The sequence below is a fragment of the Aethalodelphis obliquidens genome, unplaced genomic scaffold (assembly GCF_003676395.1).
Source record: "Aethalodelphis obliquidens isolate GAN/ISIS:26980383/991018 unplaced genomic scaffold, ASM367639v1 scaffold4, whole genome shotgun sequence".
Taxonomy (NCBI): Eukaryota; Metazoa; Chordata; class Mammalia; order Artiodactyla; family Delphinidae; genus Aethalodelphis; species Aethalodelphis obliquidens.
Window position 1 is genome coordinate 45,302,364 of NW_020837948.1, and position 17,601 is coordinate 45,319,964.

General features: G+C 33.9%; 1 protein-coding gene across 2 annotated transcripts; it reads left to right on the forward strand.

The window, feature by feature from the left end:
* Positions 1 to 914: 914 nt before the first annotated feature.
* CETN3 (centrin 3) lies at positions 915 to 17,261 on the forward strand. Of its 2 annotated transcripts, none has more exons than XM_027100642.1 (5): positions 915 to 1,207; positions 2,943 to 3,078; positions 4,664 to 4,778; positions 10,931 to 11,122; positions 16,486 to 16,631. In XM_027100642.1, exons 1-5 carry the CDS (start codon positions 930 to 932, stop codon positions 16,527 to 16,529), a joined length of 765 nt encoding a protein of 254 aa, XP_026956443.1. In that variant the 5' UTR covers positions 915 to 929; the 3' UTR covers positions 16,530 to 16,631. The 2 variants fall into 2 exon arrangements, with proteins under 2 accessions (XP_026956443.1, XP_026956444.1); XM_027100643.1 differs by having other exon boundaries at positions 980 to 1,118; positions 16,486 to 17,261.
* The last annotated feature ends 340 nt before the right edge of the window (positions 17,262 to 17,601 follow it).

Below are 17,601 nucleotides of genomic sequence, written 5' to 3' on the forward strand. Positions count from 1 at the left end.
CTTCTCTAAATCTGTACATGTATCCCTTTATATTTATACCACAGGGTTTATATATCTTCCTCCTTCCCCGGCTCGACACCTACCCTCAGGCAATTTCATTCCTTTATGAGATTTTCAGTTTAGCTCAGTACTTTGTGAGTTTTCACAGCAAGATTCCATTCAGTGCAACAAATATTTATTGAGCATCTAGGAATAGCGTTAAATGAAAGGTATAATCCTGGCCTTCAAGATTAGTAGGAGAGATGAACAGGTAAAGATATTAAATACCCAAGTGAGCTTCAAGAGACTTGGTTAGGTAAGTGAAGGTAACATCATGTGTATAAGTAGCTTACAGACCTTGAAAATAAGGACAAAAACGTTCAAAGGAGGAAGAGGGGAGCAAACGGCCCTTTAGGTACAGCTCCACCGTAAATTGCCTAATAATTCAACCCAGTGCTTATCAAAGTATAATCCATAGCACCTGCCTCAGAATCACTTGGCATTTGTAAGGAAAAAAAAAACTTAAGATTCACACCTACTAGAATCAAAATGAGGGATATTTAAATCTGCGTTTTAAACAAACTCCCCATGTACTTAAACCATCCAAAAATGTAGAACACAAGGCAGTCAAATTTCGCAGACCTCTTTCGTAAGCCTCTCCCTCCTTCTAGCCAGAGGACAGCCTGCGGCGTCTCTCTTCCCTTCCCGCCCCGTCTCCGGACACTGGCCCACAAGCCGCAGGCCTTCTCTCCTGAGGCCTAGCTCAGCCACCGTCCGACCGAAGAGCCAAACAGACACTCAAATCCTCGCTTCGCAAAGGATTAGAGAGAAAAAGCAATAGGCCAATCTAAAGGGCCGGAGGCGTAGCGGGGCAGGCCGGCAGGGAGATCTCTTTGATTGACGCGAAATTTTCCCAATGAGAGCAGAGGACTAGTGACGCTTTCGCCTCAATGGGCAGGACATTAGCGATTTCAACCAATCCAGCTCAGACACGTCTACCTTGTGGGAGGTGCTTGAGGCCGCGGAGGTCGTTGGTGTCTGTTGAACGGCTTGTGGAAGTCGTGCTGCCTTGGGTAGGGGTTAAAATCGTTCTCGAGAGGAACGTCTCTGTCCGAAGAGAACATGAGTTTAGCTCTGAGGTCGGTAATGAGCTGGCGGCAATGCTCTCCACACCCCGCCGCGGGCCCCAGGGCGGCTGTGTGTGGAAGGGAGGCAGCTTGGGGCCGAGGCGAGGAAGGGAATGCAGTTTGGGACGAGAAGAGAGATCTTTGGCCAACCTTCCCGGGCCCGGACCCCTCATCCTGGAGGCTCTGGTGAGCTCCGCACACTTCTGCTGAGGTGGTCATTTCTGTCAAGGCGTTGGGCTTTGGACCGCCAAAAAGCTGGGCTGTCTTAGTCTCGAGGAGGCAGTAAAATATCGCGAGGTTTCTATGCGCGGTGTTTGCGGGAAACCAGGCCTTGGAGCGTCCCTTATTTTAGTTCCTTGTCAGCGGCTTCCAGCTCGCAGACCTCCTGCTAACATACTTCCCCATAAATTTTGGAAATAACACAAAACCCGCTCCTCGCTCTTCTCCTGTGGCCATGCTTTACGGTATAATCGGAGACACATTTTAGTGATTATAGTTGGTAATCTCTTAGTTTCCTAAATGTCTTCAGCTTCTTTACCTTTCCTTCAGTTCCAACCTCTAACGCACTTTTTGTTGCCTCCGCCTCCAACCCCAGCTAGAAGTTTTACCTTAAAAATGTCTATGTAGTTACGTCACACTAAAAAGGTACCGAGTTCTAATAAGGGATAATCGTGGTATCCTTGGATGGGGTCAGCTGTTGGTGGGTTGCGAACTTGTCCCTTCAGAATCTTGGGAAGAAAATGACCCCCGGGAGTTGCAAGTTTGTGTGAAGTCAGGTCTCTTGTGAAAGAACTTCCTCAGCTTTATCATACCTCTTTTGGTCATTTTTAGTCGTCTCTTGCCTTTTTGGGGGTAGTTTTCAGAGAACAATACAACTTCAAATGCAAATAAATAAACTCCACTGGGTTTTACATTTTTTAAATTTATAGAATTCTTCCGTTACCAAACTTGTTCTTATACAAGTTTTGTAGCCCCGTTTGAAAATTTGGAACACTTAGATCGGCACCTCTTAAGGAACACATTTCTGGCTTTTACAGTAAATTACTTTCTTAAAGTTTTTTCAGAGTTTATGAGAAATTAAGTCTAGATGTATATGTTAAGTGAGATTTACAAGACTATTGACTCTTCACATTATTATATAGAATTAGCACAAATATTATGTACTTTTTTTGGTGTTTAGTATTCATGGTATGCTTAGGTTCATTATTTTGGCTGATTTGTTAATATTAATGGGAGAAATTACAAAGAAGTGCCAAACTGTTAAAAATGTGTAATCTAAAACCATTTTTAACCCAGAATGCCAAAATAGTAAGTTAATTGATGAATTAGATGTTTTTTACAATGATTTTGATAATTATAAGCACTATAAAAGTAAACCTAATCTATAGTGATCATCAGTTGTGAATTGAATTCTTTTTTTTTTTAACAGTCTATATTGTAGAATGATGGGAATATGGTTGCTTTGTTTTTTGTTGGGGTTTCTGGCATAAAACTAGTGTTTCTTATTCACAGTTCTTGTTTCTTCCACAGTAATATTAGGGGGAATAAATACAAAGCTAGGAAGAGGGAAAGCTAGGTCCTCATTTCTTTTAATAACCTGTAACACTTTTCAGTTTAGGAAGTACACATTTATAGCAGCCTAGACTATAAAATGAGTAGGGCTTTGACTCACGTAGGGAAAATTTCTTTATATTTTTACAAAATACTTCCTTTTTCGAAATTTAGAAAATTATTCATTGGCTAATTTTTATTGCATTTTTGGTATTTTATTATTTAGAAGTCTAGGAGAATAGGATTAAAGTGGACTAAATAGACTTTTTTCTTATCATTTCATAGAAATGAGCTTGTAGTAGACAAAACAAAGAGGAAAAAAAGAAGAGAACTCTCTGAAGAACAGAAACAAGAAATTAAAGATGCTTTTGAACTTTTTGACACAGACAAAGATGAAGCAATAGATTATCATGAATTAAAGGTAATATACTTAAAATATATCTTTTTCTGTTAAAATGATTTGCATTTTTGACAGTTGATTAAAAATATATTTTTAAATGTTTTAATTAAACTGGTTTTGGAAATATGAAACCATTTTAAACATTTACCGTTAAGTGCTATAATAAAATTGAATAGTACTCAAAACATATCTTTTTAGAAACTCCTTTTCACGTGGTAAAATGAATAATATTTTAACTGTAAAAATATATTCCTATGGAGGGGCTTATTTTCTACTCCCATACTTAAAAAATTTGAAACTATAGGTTTTAAACAGTTCTAACTATATTCCTCTTCCCACTGTGTTTTGTTTTGTTTTGGTTTTGATTTTTCAGATTGAGGGAGTGTTATTTGTTTTTTAATTTGAACATGTTATTAACAGTCTCAACCTATTTTCTCTGGTGCAAACAACATAAGTGATGTCTGATGTTGACACAATGCTAATGGGGAAAAAATGTCAATTTTAGGTTTTAGAATTATTTATAAAGAACCAAGGGGAAATTGGTGTTGAAGGTAGTTTGGGTCTTAAACTCAGCACAATGCGAAAGATAGTATTTTTGTATCTCTTTAGCTCACTTTTCCCCTGTTTCCTTTAGTTACCCAGCTTCAATCCATTCTTCCTTTATAATGTCTCTTCCATTTGTTGCTATTCTTATTATCTTGGTTTGGGATCTTATTTTATATCTGGGACTTCCTAAATGGTTTCTCCATTTCCTGTACACTATCATTAGATTCGTCTTTCTAAAATTCTTTCATCATATTATTCATTGCTCATAAACCCTTAGTGGCTCCTCATTGTACACTGGATAAAGTTCAGATTTTTTCCATTTGTATTGAATGCCCTCCACACTTTTACTACCACCTACTTTTCTCATTTGCTAGCTGCTTTCTTCCGCCTGATCTTTTCCCATTCAGGTAAGGTAAACTGCTTTGTTCATTGAATTTAAGACTATTTTTTATTTCTGTGTGTGTTTTAATACTAGTCATTCTTTTCTAAATGCCCTTCTACTCTACTTCATCCATATACGATTCAAGGAACAACTTGAATCTCTCCAAATAAGACTTCTTTAACCAGTAACATCTCTCCTTCCTGTTACTAGTAACTAGATCTCTTCTTTTTCTAAGGTCAGGTTCTTAGACCACCTACTTGATAACTAATCATGTTGAGTCTGATGAAAATTCTTATTTGAATTTTTTTAATCTCTTCTGTGATATAACTTTTTAATATTTATGGTGTGCCTGTTTTTGGATTTGTTAATCCTTTGAGAAAAAATAACTTATTAAAATTATCTGTGCACTGAAGTCAGTACATTGTAGAATGTATTCTATAAACACTCACTGATTAGTTTGTCATTAAAAAAAGGATATATAAATGAAAAAAATTGCTATTTAATTTCAGTAATGAAGAAGAACTATCACTGTTACTTTAGAGACATAAAACATGCAAAAGAGTGTGTGTTTTATTGATGTGTTGTCGTCTTTTAAGTAGTAAAAACTTATTTAAGAACTGGAATTCACTTCTTTTGTAAAAAATGTTTATAATTTGCTTTTCCCTTTTAATCCAAAAGGTGGCAATGAGAGCCTTGGGGTTTGATGTAAAAAAAGCTGATGTACTGAAGATTCTTAAAGATTATGACAGAGAAGCCACAGGGAAAATCACCTTTGAAGATTTTAATGAAGTTGGTGTGTATTTTACAATATTGTAAAGACTATTTTACAATAGTCTTTGTAATCAGTAGTTTATTAGGAAATTATCTGGTTACTATCAATATTTTTAGAAGTCTCTGGGTTATGGAATTTTGCTATTGAACATTGCTGTGTAATGTGGATCTTATTTTGGGGTTTTTTTGGTACTCTTTTTTTTTGCTAATTTTCAAAGAAAAAAATAAGATTTATAGCTTCACTGTAAATGGGATTTATCTTTTTGTCTTTTGTTCTGAAGATTTTAACCAAGGAACTATTGTGTAGCTTCTCCTGGGAAGATGTCTTTCCATGTAATATGTACCTATATTATGTGATAAAACTAAAAGAGTGATCAAAAAATTATTTCTCACAGTAAAAGATAAAATTTGGTATATTTTTGTTTGGAAAATATTTCCCAGCACCATCCTAGTATGTGATTTTTGTTGGCAAAGTGGAAGGAGAGGAAATTGGTAGCAGTTGGTATCTTTAGCTGTATATGAAGTGCATGCCTTCAGGTTGACAAAGCTTATGAGGGGCTACCTACTCTGGATGACCTTGATCTCAATGAATAAAGTCATCTCTTTAAAGTTGCTGGTGGGGAGAAGATTGTAGTAAGGGAGGCAGTTGGCAGACTGGGAGCAGGAGAAAACATTTTAGAACAAGCCACTGGGTTATAATATCAGCATATTATTTAGTTATTTTTAGATATTTAAAAAATCTAGGAAAATTCAGTTACACACAGACATACAAACCCTTTATTTTAAATATTCAACAAGGGGCTTCCCTGGTGGCGCAGTGGTTGAGAGTCTGCCTGCTGATGCGGGGGACATGGGTTCGTGCCCCGGTCTGGGAGGATCCCGCATGCCGTGGAGCGGCTGGGCCTGTGAGCCATGGCCGCTGGGCCTGCGCGTCTGGAGCCTGTGTTCTGCAACGTGAGAGGCCACAACAGTGAGAGGCCCGCGTACAGAAAAAAAAAATAAATAAATATTCAACAAGAAGTAATATGAGAAACAAAAAGAAATGGCAGTTAGTATGTGTGGAAAAATAGATTCATATCATTAGTAAGTTCTTTTAAATCTGAAAATTCAAACCAAAAGGAAGGAAAAAAGAAATTAAAGAACAAATAAATCTAAAAGACAAAAAAAAAGCACTGCACAGAAGATCCCCAATTTATAAAGTAATAGATGACTATTTAGAGAGGCAGCTTGTCCCTTTGGAGAGGATATTCTTTTTCTTTTTCTCTAGTTCATAGAATTATTTACTTGAGAAGAGGTAGAGAGCCATCTTTATTTTCCCAGTATTGAAGCTTTCTGGGGTTTATGATCTTAGTTCAAGTTTCAACTTAGATTGTTTACAGAAACAAGGATCAGGATACAGTAGAAATGATACTACTAGGAAAGAGCTATAATTCAGGTACATTTGGTACAGTGTAGTCATTTAGCATGGACATTTTGGAACCAGGTTGCCTGGGTTTAGATCTTGGTTTTGCCACTTACCAGCTGTGTAACTTGGTCATTTTACTTCTCTGTGCCTCATTTTCAGCTATAAAATGGGGATAGTTGTATTATCTCATAGGGTTCTTAGGAGGAATAACTAAGCTAAAACTATGTAAAGTATTTAGAAAAGGGCCTAGTATGTAGTAAGTTCTATTAAGTGTTTGTTGGTATTATTATTTCAAAAATTAGTCTTTGTTTCAATGGCTGGAAAATATATATATCACTGGAACATAAAAATATTCTGCTCCATGTATTTATATTTTTCTCATTACCCTTTTCCTGTAGTTGTAGGTTATTTTAAGCACTATTTGCCTCTAGTAATTTTACAAAACACATTATTTCATCTTAGGTGAATATAGTTTTAAAATTTTGATTTTATTAGCAGTTGAAGCCAGAGTCCCATGTAATCTCTACCTTTCCTGACCCTGCATCTCTTCTATGTTATTAACAGAACAGAAATACTGGGTTCCTTCTAGAATAAATGGTCATGAGTAAACTTCAGCCTGACTTTCAAAGATCAACCATTTGGTAGGCTTAGTACATACTTTAACTATCCTAAGGTTACCTATTGAGAATATCAACTGTCAAATAAAATTTTATTACTATTTGGGAATCAAATAATCAAAAACTATTACTTTCCCCATTTTTTAAATCATTTTAAAATAGTAACTGGCCACAGATGAATATATGTTTTATAGTTTGGGACAAATAACTCTAAATCAGAATATTTGAATCTTACTTTTTATCTACTATCTATTACTGTTTAAGGATATTGTTCCACAGATATTTACAGGTATTTCTAGATAAAGTTTGGCACTTCATATTCTTTCCAATGCTAGAAAAAAGTATTAAAATATACTTAATGTAAGTTTAGAATTTAGACAGCCTGAGACTTGTGAGTTACAGGTGTTTTAGGAATTGCTGCTTTAAAGTAAGACCAAGATAAGTCAGCTATTTGTACTCATCTATTTTTGGCATGTACTATTTATTATTTTATTGCCTATTTAGAATAGAATATTATATTGTTTTTTGTTTTGCTTAGCAAACATTTGCTGAATTTTTTGGCATTCAGTACTGTGCTGGGGTGAGGGAGGGGAATTAATCACAAGTTACTAAGAGGTTCTTTCAAGGAGCTTACAATTTAAATCGGGTGATAACAAGCTATGATGCTCTGTGGTGACTTATAATTTTGTATAGGGCAGTAGTGGCATACTGCAGCCCTTGGGCCAAATTCAGCTGTTGCCTGTATGCTGCCACATCCATTCTTTTTTTAAAAAAATTTAATTAATTAATTAATTTATTTATGGCTGCGTTGGGTCTTCGTTGCTGCGTGCGGTTTTTCTCTATGTGTGGCAAGCGGGCGCTACTCTTTGCAGTGGCTTCCCTTGTTGCAGAACATGGGCTCTAGGCATGCGGGCTTCAGTAGTTGTGGTGCATGAACTTAGTTGCTCCGCGGCATGTGGGATATTTCCCGGACCAGGGCTCGAACCTGTGTCCCCTGCATTGGCAGGTGGGTTCTTAACCACTGCCCCACCAGGGAAGTCCCTGCCACATCCATTCTTTTATGCTGCTTTTGTGTTACCATGACAGAGTGAGTGGTTGAGACAGAGACCTTATGCTCCCTCGCCCCCCCCCAAAAAAATAGCCTAAAATATTTACTGTCTGGTCTTTGGCAGGAAAGTTTGTCAATTCCTGATCTAGAGCAATTGAAGACTTTGCAGAGGGGATTTTTAATTTAGGCTTTGGGAACAGGAATAGGATTTCATCACAAGGGGAAAATTGTGGGAGGGGTATAGAAAGGCATTCTAAGCAGAGAAAACAGCAACAACAAGGAGTAATAACAGACATGTAGCACGTTCAGAAAACTTCAGTTAGTCTCCTGCTCTAGAGGATAGGGAAATAACTGGAAAGGTAGGACTGGGCCAGCTAGGTAAAGTCTTGCATAACACAGAGTTTGGACTTTAGTCAGCAGATGATCTATGTCAGTTTTTAAAGAAGAGGAGATAATATGTTTTAGAGAGGTAACTGTTGAGATTATTAAAGATGTGTTGGAGGGAAGAGATTGCAGGCAGAAGATACAGTTGGCCCTCCCTATCCCTGGGTTCTGCTTCTGTGGATTGAAAATATTAGGAAAAAAAAATTCCAGAAAGTTCCAAGGAGCTAAACTTGAATTTGCTGAGTGCCTGGCAATTATTTACATAGCATTTACATCATATTTACAACTATTTACATAGCATTTACATTATATTAGGTATTATAAGTAATCTAGAGATGATTTAAAGTATACAGGAGGATGTACATAGATTATATGCAAATGCTATCCATCCCAGATTTTGGTATCTGAGGGGAGTCCTGGAACCAATCCCCCATGGATACCATGGAAACTGAGGGATAACTGTAATAGACTTTTTATGCTGAGGGTGGTGAGAATAAAAAGAAAAGGGGTACATTCAAGAGTAAAAAAGGTGGTAACCTCAGTACTCTAGGATATAAGTAACTGGGTTTAAAGTTTTAATGTGATGTTTTTGAATTTGCTTTATTAAGTGATTGTTATAATGTATAAGGGCTAACTATTTTGAGTAAGTACATTTTTGAGAGTATAATTAAATCATTTGAAAATTGAGTTACATGGACAGAAATTTGTGAAATAGATTGAACCCATCTTTACTGCTTGTATGTCAGTCGATTTATTTTCATTGAAAAATAAATGTATTTCTTATAATTCTACTTTGTAGAATAAGAATAGAAGAGTAAGGCATGGAGGATAGTCACCATAAAGTTACAATGTTTTAGCTGTCCAGAATGATGGGTATTTATAGTTCCAAAGAAAAGTTGCATTCTAAGGCAAAGTATTGATAAAAGATTATATAGACACATAAGTCTGAAGTAACTAACACAATTAAAGCACCAGTGGGGTAGGAATTTATACATCTTGGAGCCCCATCTGTTCCCCAGATCACCCTGTTGCTTCTTTAAATACATTAATATTTTCAGCAAGCTGCTTTTTTGGTTCACCTGTCATGTAAATTATTTAATTGGTGAAGAAAATTTCTTAACACTTTTTTTTTCCTTGTCCTGCTTTTTTGTTGGGACTAAATTCAAAATAAGTTGAGTATGAGCCATAGAGTTAAGTGTGGTATTTTATTTTGGTGTTATGGCTGTATATATGCCAACTCCTTTTTAACTGAATATTTATGAGCTTTGATGATTTGCATACTTATAGTAATATACTTCAATTAGTTACTTGGAAGACTTTTTGTATAAAATTAATGGATAAAAGAAAACTATTGAATATATGTGCAGATGATTTAACATTAGCTTGAATAGGTGCTTATTCTAAAGCTTATTCAACCAAATATGATGAAAACAGCAGCAAAACAACTATTTGTGGGGGTCTTGAATTGTATTTTTCTTTTGGGTACATTAAATATTCCAGTATTTTCCATCTATAAGCATTTGCAAATTTTTAGTGATTCTGTAAACGTCAACAGGACTGAGTTATTTTTATGTTTTTGCCGTACACGGGCCTCTCACTGTTGTGGCCTCCCCTGTTGCGGAGCACAGGCTCCGGATGCGCAGGCTCAGTGGCCATGGCTCACGGGCCCAGCCGCTCTGCGGCATGTGAGATCTTGCCGGACTGGGGCACGAACCTGTGTCCTCTGCATCAGCAGGCGGACTCTCAACCACTGCGCCACCAGGGAAGCCCAGGACTGAGTTATTTTTAATGGGACAGTGAAGGTCATAAATACGTCTTGTTGTAGTGGTAGACTAGCATGTAGAATTACTTCAGAGATATTTCCTTTGATATTTTCAGAATTTTATCTAGTAACTTAAAGAATTTTATACCACAGATTTAAAAATTTCTGTTATTATGGCTATTGATTAAAGACTGTGGTTATATTGAAAGTATTAAGTTGACTCTATTATTATATATTATTACATTTAGTATTTTAAAATAATTATTACTATTGAGGCTTGAATTTACTCACATTTAATTTTAATTAAGCTGTCTGATAGTTATTATCTTGATGAACAAAATGGATTTGACTTTAGAGAGATCTCCTTTTCAGACCTTTTTTTTTTTCTTACTACAGTCAGATTCAATCCTTTTAATAACTACTTTTGAGAAACCAAGAGGTTCTTTTAAATCATGAGGATATGAATGGAATTTTCATCTACTGTCTGAGATTGTGGTTGTATTAAATTTGAAGAACAATCAGTATTACTATTAAGTTTAGCCAGCAAACAATTTTTATCTAGTTGGTTTTAATTGTTTTGTTGATATATCATCTCTACAACTAGGTTACTCCTAGACTTGTGTGCTTGATGTCAGTGGAGCCTAGTACAATTCTTGATAATAGTAAACCTTAAATAAATATGGTATAAATGTAGTTTTCAAAATTTTGCTTATATGTGATATAGTTATACTTATAATAGGATAAATTGTTGATAATGTAAAGGTTAAATTCTAAAATATGGATTTGGTTTTTCTAATTTTCTGTTTATCTCTTTGGGCTTTTGGACTTTGGCATTTTTATTGTCAAACTAAATGTTGACAGATTCATAGCTTTAATTCTCATCTAATAATTAGTTGATTTCACAAATGAATGCCTTTGAGACTATAAAGGTTTACTTTTCATATTTTTTTAACTATAGTGACAGACTGGATATTGGAAAGAGATCCACGTGAAGAAATATTGAAGGCATTTAAACTATTTGATGATGATGATTCAGGTAAAATAAGCCTGAGGAATTTGCGACGTGTTGCCAGAGAATTGGGTGAAAACATGAGTGATGAAGAACTTCGGGCTATGATAGAAGAATTTGATAAAGATGGTGATGGAGAAAGTAAGTTTTAAGTAAAACATATATTCCAAATATGCCTACTGTACACATATAGTAATTTTTTCTAAAACCAAATGATTTTCAAGACCCTTTGCAAACTATCTATTTAGTGTAAATGTTTTTCATCCTATAATGGGATTTTTGCATAAATATTTCACATACTCAGTTTAGAATGAAGCAGACCTTTAAAACCAACTGTACAGATTATAGTATGAGCTTCCACACTTCAAGAAACTGCTTTACTTTTCTTTGAGGTGAAATATCTCCAAAATTTCAGCCACTCAGTAAAGTCTCAGCCTTTAATGTCTTCTTCCTCAACCTACATGCACGTCTAAGTTCTGTTGAGTCTACCCTCCAAATATTTTTAATCTGTTTTATTTCTTTGTTTACTGCTACTGTCCTAATTCAGGCCCTAATTTCTTTGTAGGAATGTTATCATAGCTTTGTTCATTATTTCCTTGAATGCCTGCTGGGTACAGTGTTCTGTGTGCTGACTGGTGCTACCCAATCAAAGAGGCTGATGTTGTCCCTGCTCTCACTGACTTTACAGTCTCTTGTAGCTTCCTAATTGCCCTCTATGCCTGTAAGCCTCTTTTCTCTTCCTAATTTGTTCTAGCAGAATTCTTTTCCTAAAATGCAGGTTTGGTGATGTCATTTTCCTGTTCAAACACTTAGGATGATTCTTCAGTGCCTATGGAGTAAAGTCCAAAGTCTTCTATGATCTGTCATACCATAACTATCTAGTTTTATTTCCCACTGTATTCTTCTACTTTCTACTTTAACCCTCACCTCCCATATAGTATACACACTTTGACAAAATATACTCTGTCCTATCTTTTTATGCTGTGCCTTTCATCTCATGCTATTCTTTAATCCTAGAATGCTCTAATTGCCAATTGCTGTCTGCTAAAATGTTAGTCGTTCTCTCAGGTTCATTTTAAACTCCGTCTTTTTCTCAAAAGCCTCCCTCAGTGGTCTCTGTTTATAAATTATGAGATTTCCATTAAGAGCCCATAACATTTAGAGAAATAAACTATTTTGACCTTTTGTACACTGCCTTCTGTTAGTTATATACATGTGTGTCTCTCCAGTTATATTGTGAGCCATTGAAGAGCAGTTTGGAATCATATAGTGTGAAAGGCCTGAGGCTTTAAAATCATACAGACCTGGATTTGAATTGAATCTCTACCAGTTACTTAGTAGCTCTGTAATTTTGTGCAAGTTTTTAACATTGTCTGAGTCTCAGTTTCCCTATTTATAAAAATCAGAATGGTAATACCTTTCCGGATGGTTGTGAGTATTAAATGAAGATAATTGAAGGTGCCTAGCATTAAATGTAAGCTTGTTTTCCTTTTTCTTCTTCGTCTTTATATTCTCCTGCATTTTCTTGAACATGATGAGTACTCTGACGTTTGTTGACTTAAGCAGCGAGGAGTGTGCGTTACAGTAGATATATGTTGCTATAGTACCAACTATTCATTTTTACATAAAAAAAATATATATATATCTAAAACCTTGGAAATACTGGATGCTTCAATAAGGAAATAAGACAGTAGCAAATAGTTATCAGCTCAGATTGTCCATTAGAATTGCGCATTATTGTGCTTTCTCATTATATTTATGTGACTATTATTTAAGCATTATACAACTTTTCTATTTTTAGTACTAGCTCTTTGAAGGGTATCGATATAGTTAGTTATATTTTAAAACAGAGATGATTAAAACTTGAGAAAACTTAAAGGACTTCTTAAGCTGTAATTCTAATATTTGGATTTATAATCCGCTGTCTTCACAGTTAAAAAATGTTTGTGTCTTCCCTAGCTGTTGATTATTACCCTAAATTAGCTTTAAATGAGTTCCTTTATGTAAAGGTACTCTCTTCAGTGGTAGAGAGGATCTTGGTGTGTCTTTTTCATACTCCAGCTACTTAATATGTGTCAAACGACCAGAGTTATAAACAGTTTCTTTTTCCTGTACTAGGCTCATGCAAGTTAGGTTTTAGTTATTAGCTTCATTTGACATTAGAATAAAATACCAGTTAGTAACCTGTTCTTAAATTCAAACTTCATGTGAAACTTTTCTTAGAAAATGTGTCCGTTTCTTGCATACCTTGCTAGACTGCTCTACCTGCTGCTTTTGAATTTGAGTTCACACCTGTGCTCCATTGCTGGGAGATTTATTTTAGTACATCCTTAAAACATTTCTTTGGTCCTCACTGCTTGCATTATTCCACTTTAAGTCACTGTACAACTGTTGCTTGGGCATCTTACTGTCATTTATTCACATGACTAACAGGCAAATAACGCTTTTTTTTACTTTTTTCCAAGTGATTGATTACAAATAAAATAACAGGCAAATAACACTTTTTTTTCTTTTTTCCAAGTGATTGATTACAAATAAAATACACCTGACACATCTTTTATTGTTAAGACTTGTCTTTTTTGGGGAGGATAGGAGGGTGGTCTTATCATATTAAAGTAGTCTAATCCAGTAGTTTCCAATCTGAGATGTGGGTATCTAGGGGTGGAGGCCTTCTGAGGTGTTGTGCAGGGTCTGGGAGTTCATGTATGCATCAAATATTGTCTGTAGACCATACGAATAATAGCATTGCACATGCATACATATACTGCTTTTTTCAGTTATATTTAAATGCTATTGTGATTGATTGCAGAGTTTATATAGCTATTTGACATTATCTACTTCTCAAACGAGATATACTAAGGATAGCTGTTATTGTGGCAAGTCCAGAAAATTATTATTGAAAGGCATTTTCATATTCAGAAACAATGAGAACTCCAACCCTAATCTATTTAGTGTGGCTTTGGGTTACTGCCTTAATTTATATTGGGTTTCTGTAGCTATCTGAAAATCTGCCCATTTTTGAAAAAGTAGGAAGTTAGATTTTATAATAATTTATTAATCTGATCACTTAATCTGGTTTTTTTTTTTTTGGACTGTAGGCAGAATTTTTCTTAGATATAACTAACCTGCTTTCTTTGTATATGTTAAACTGGTAAAGATCGTAAACTTTGCTACCTTTTTTGGACTTCAGTAATTGTTCTGTTTTTACGAGTTTTTCACACTTCAGTATTTGAGAGCAATGAAAAATTTTTTTTTTATTGTATGTATAGAATAATAAACATGGTGAATGAGGAATTAAAGGAAAAGAAGACATAATACAAAATATAAATACAGCTGTGGTAATGATATAGAAAGAATCCCTCCCAAGATATATAAAATAAAATATAGTAAATCATTTTGGAAAAGTGGAAGCAACATTTAAAAAACCAAAGTGGACCATCTTCTAAATAATTATGATGAATGTTAACATTTGTTTAGTACTTTATATATGTTAGATTCTGTGCTTAGCATGTTACATTGTGGATTATGTCGCTTAATTTACATAATAGCTTTTGTGAAGTGAATACAATGTTATACCCATTTATGCATAGGATACATGCATATATATAGATGAGGAAACTAAAGCTCTGAGAGTTTAATAACCTGTCCAAGGTTATTACAAAGCTAATACATGGCAGAGCCAGACTTAAACTCATACCTCCATAATGACTATATGCTTTTAGCCATAACACTGTATTGCCTCTTGTGCTATAAAGTAAAATATTAATTAGGTTTCTATGTTTATGGAATTTTTAAAATTGCATACTATTATAGGAAACAGTGTGTTAGTAAAATATTCAACTGACACTTCAGATATTAAAATTTGTTTTTTCCCCTCAAAGCCAGATGGTCTCTAAGGTACTTAATTTCTCTAAAATTTTTTATTTTAATGGCATGTAATAAGATTTACCCTATGAAATGATTGATTTATGAAAATATTATTTAAAAAGGCAGTGTAGAAAAAAATGAAGTGTCATATTTTTGATTCAATATATATTTTATCAAATGCCTATTTTAAGGTAGGTATTGTGTTCCTTACATCAAGGAACTTCATATAAGTATGATTGATAGAGAAGGTTATAAAACCAAATGTATAAAGGCATCACAGATTCTCCTAATGGTCTGAAAGTCTCACTGACGATAAAGGACCTAGTTTAAATTCCTTAGCCACTTTCTTCCCTTCAGCTTTTAGGTTCACTTTTTTGGACTTAAGTATTTTGTTTTTAGGTATGAAATTATGGAATAGTTTAAAATACTTCTGAAATGCTACAGTGCTTTAAAGTGTTTACATATAAATAACATAAATATTGATTTGCTTTGTTTTAGAACTATATGAAGCTTAATTTGGAATTTGAGTATTGAGAGTTTACAAATTGAGGGAAAAAAGTTTTAGATCTTTAAGTAACAAAACATAAGTACTTTTCAGATTTTGAATATTTTAATCATGGCTTTATTATGCTATTAAAATAATGTGTAGTCAGATCATTCCAAGGCTGCTTTCCTTATGTTGTTTTTCTTAAAAATATACCCTTGTTTCCTGTTTTGGTCTAGATGCCTCACTCTAGATTTTTCTAAATCAGGGGTTCTTAAATGAAGGTACATATTGATGAAATTGTTTAAAATTTTTATATATTTTGATTTTCTTTTTTTTAACTAGGGAGAGAGGGGTCATAGCTTTCATAAGATACTGAAATGTATTCGTTTAACTGCAAAGGTTAAAGATCAGTACTACAATTTATAAAATCACTGAAAGTATTTTCAGTTTTGTATTACAGGTTTTGTATTCTGTTCTGTGTCTATCATAGTGTCTTGTAGATGTTTCATATTGAATGCATGAATTCTTGGTTATTTATCAGCTCCTGGACGGCTCATTCCTCTTAACTCCTTATAGCTTATTTTTTGCAGTATTTTTTTCTTTAACTATGTTTCAATTAGTTTTTCTTTAAAATAGGCTTTTAAATATATAAAAGTTCCAAAAAACAATGATTTGACTTTTTTTCTAATTCTAATACATTTTTATCCTTCAGAATTCTAACTTACGTGTGTGATATATTTAAGCTTATTTATTAAGAAAGGGTTTGATAAATGAACTAGTACAATAACGATTATCAAGAGAGTTTAACTATCTAAGAAATTTAAAATTTTAAGTTTTTAAAACTATTTTCTTGTGTATAAATATTATGATTATGATGGATTTTTTGTAATTTATATACTAGTATGTCTTTTTCCTAGCTAATACTATAGAATATTAATTTATATTATTATATTTTATGTATTTTTGTATTCATGAAGTTCAATTTAATTAACGTATTCAACTTCCTACCAAAGAAGTAAAAGCAAAAAGCTATGTTTTGGTTTATTAAGAATTTTGTATAATATAAAATTTAAAGTTACTTAGTAAAATAGTAATAGTGTTCTCTGAAAAAAATTTGTATTTCTGACTTACATTTTCTTTCTTACCACAGTAAATCAAGAGGAATTCATTGCTATTATGACTGGTGACATTTAAAGAATTACAAGGATAAACACTAAGAATGTTGCAGTTATCATCTTATATTCTATTTTTGTGCCTGAAGCCGTATTTAAAACAAAAAACAACTTAGTTCTTTTTTCCAAAAGGACCAAAAATAAGCATCTTATGTATTCATATTTTACTACTGTTAAGTTTCTTTATATGAACAGTATTGTTAGTACTCTAACAGTTTAGCTTTGTATTTATAATATAGCTTTTATATATAAAGTTTAAAAAATTGAATCATGTGGTACACATTTTTTGAAGGTTTTTTATTTAGCATTAGTAGTCACTTTTGGTGCACATGTTTTTCAGACTTTCCTTAATAAAATGTTTATTTTTTAGTATTTCAAAATTTGGTAACTTTTCTGTTTATTTTGATTCCAAATGTCTGCTAACCCTCAAGAGTATCTTTCTTAAATCTTTTCTCTATACACGGTTGGTTTCAGAAACGAAAATTGAAATATAAATTGCAATAGAAGAGTACATTTTTCCATTACAAGTTTGACATTTGATGTTTCAGTACAAAATGATGACTCCGTATAGGCATAATTCCTTTTTCATGAGTCATGTCTTTCAGTTTGGAGGGAAACAGTATTGTGCATATAGACTCATTTATCCTCATGTATTCAATATTACGTTCTGTAACACTTTTGGTGTCTTAAGTTATGACAGTTAAATCTGGATATTTCTTTCTTAAACTAATTGAATATAGTTTGAATCATCTAACTTCTTGACAAAGTGAAAGATTTAAATTTTGGAATTTTGATCTGTTAAAATAATTATCACTCAATTAAACGTCACAGTGATGAAAATAGGAAACTGTAAGCCACAGAAATCATTTAAGGCTCTGTTTTAGCTGTATAAAGGAACGTTCTGTGATTCACCAGGTAACAGTGGAGACAGATTTTCCAGATATTGGTGGGTTCTTCTTCCTTGTAGAAGTGTATGTTAGGGGGAAACACGTGGTTAGGGGAGATAGGTCATAGTAATAATTTGAGGCACTTTAAATGTTGTGAGCCTCCTAGAATATTACAGAAAGAGTTATCCACTAGAAATTTAACAAAAA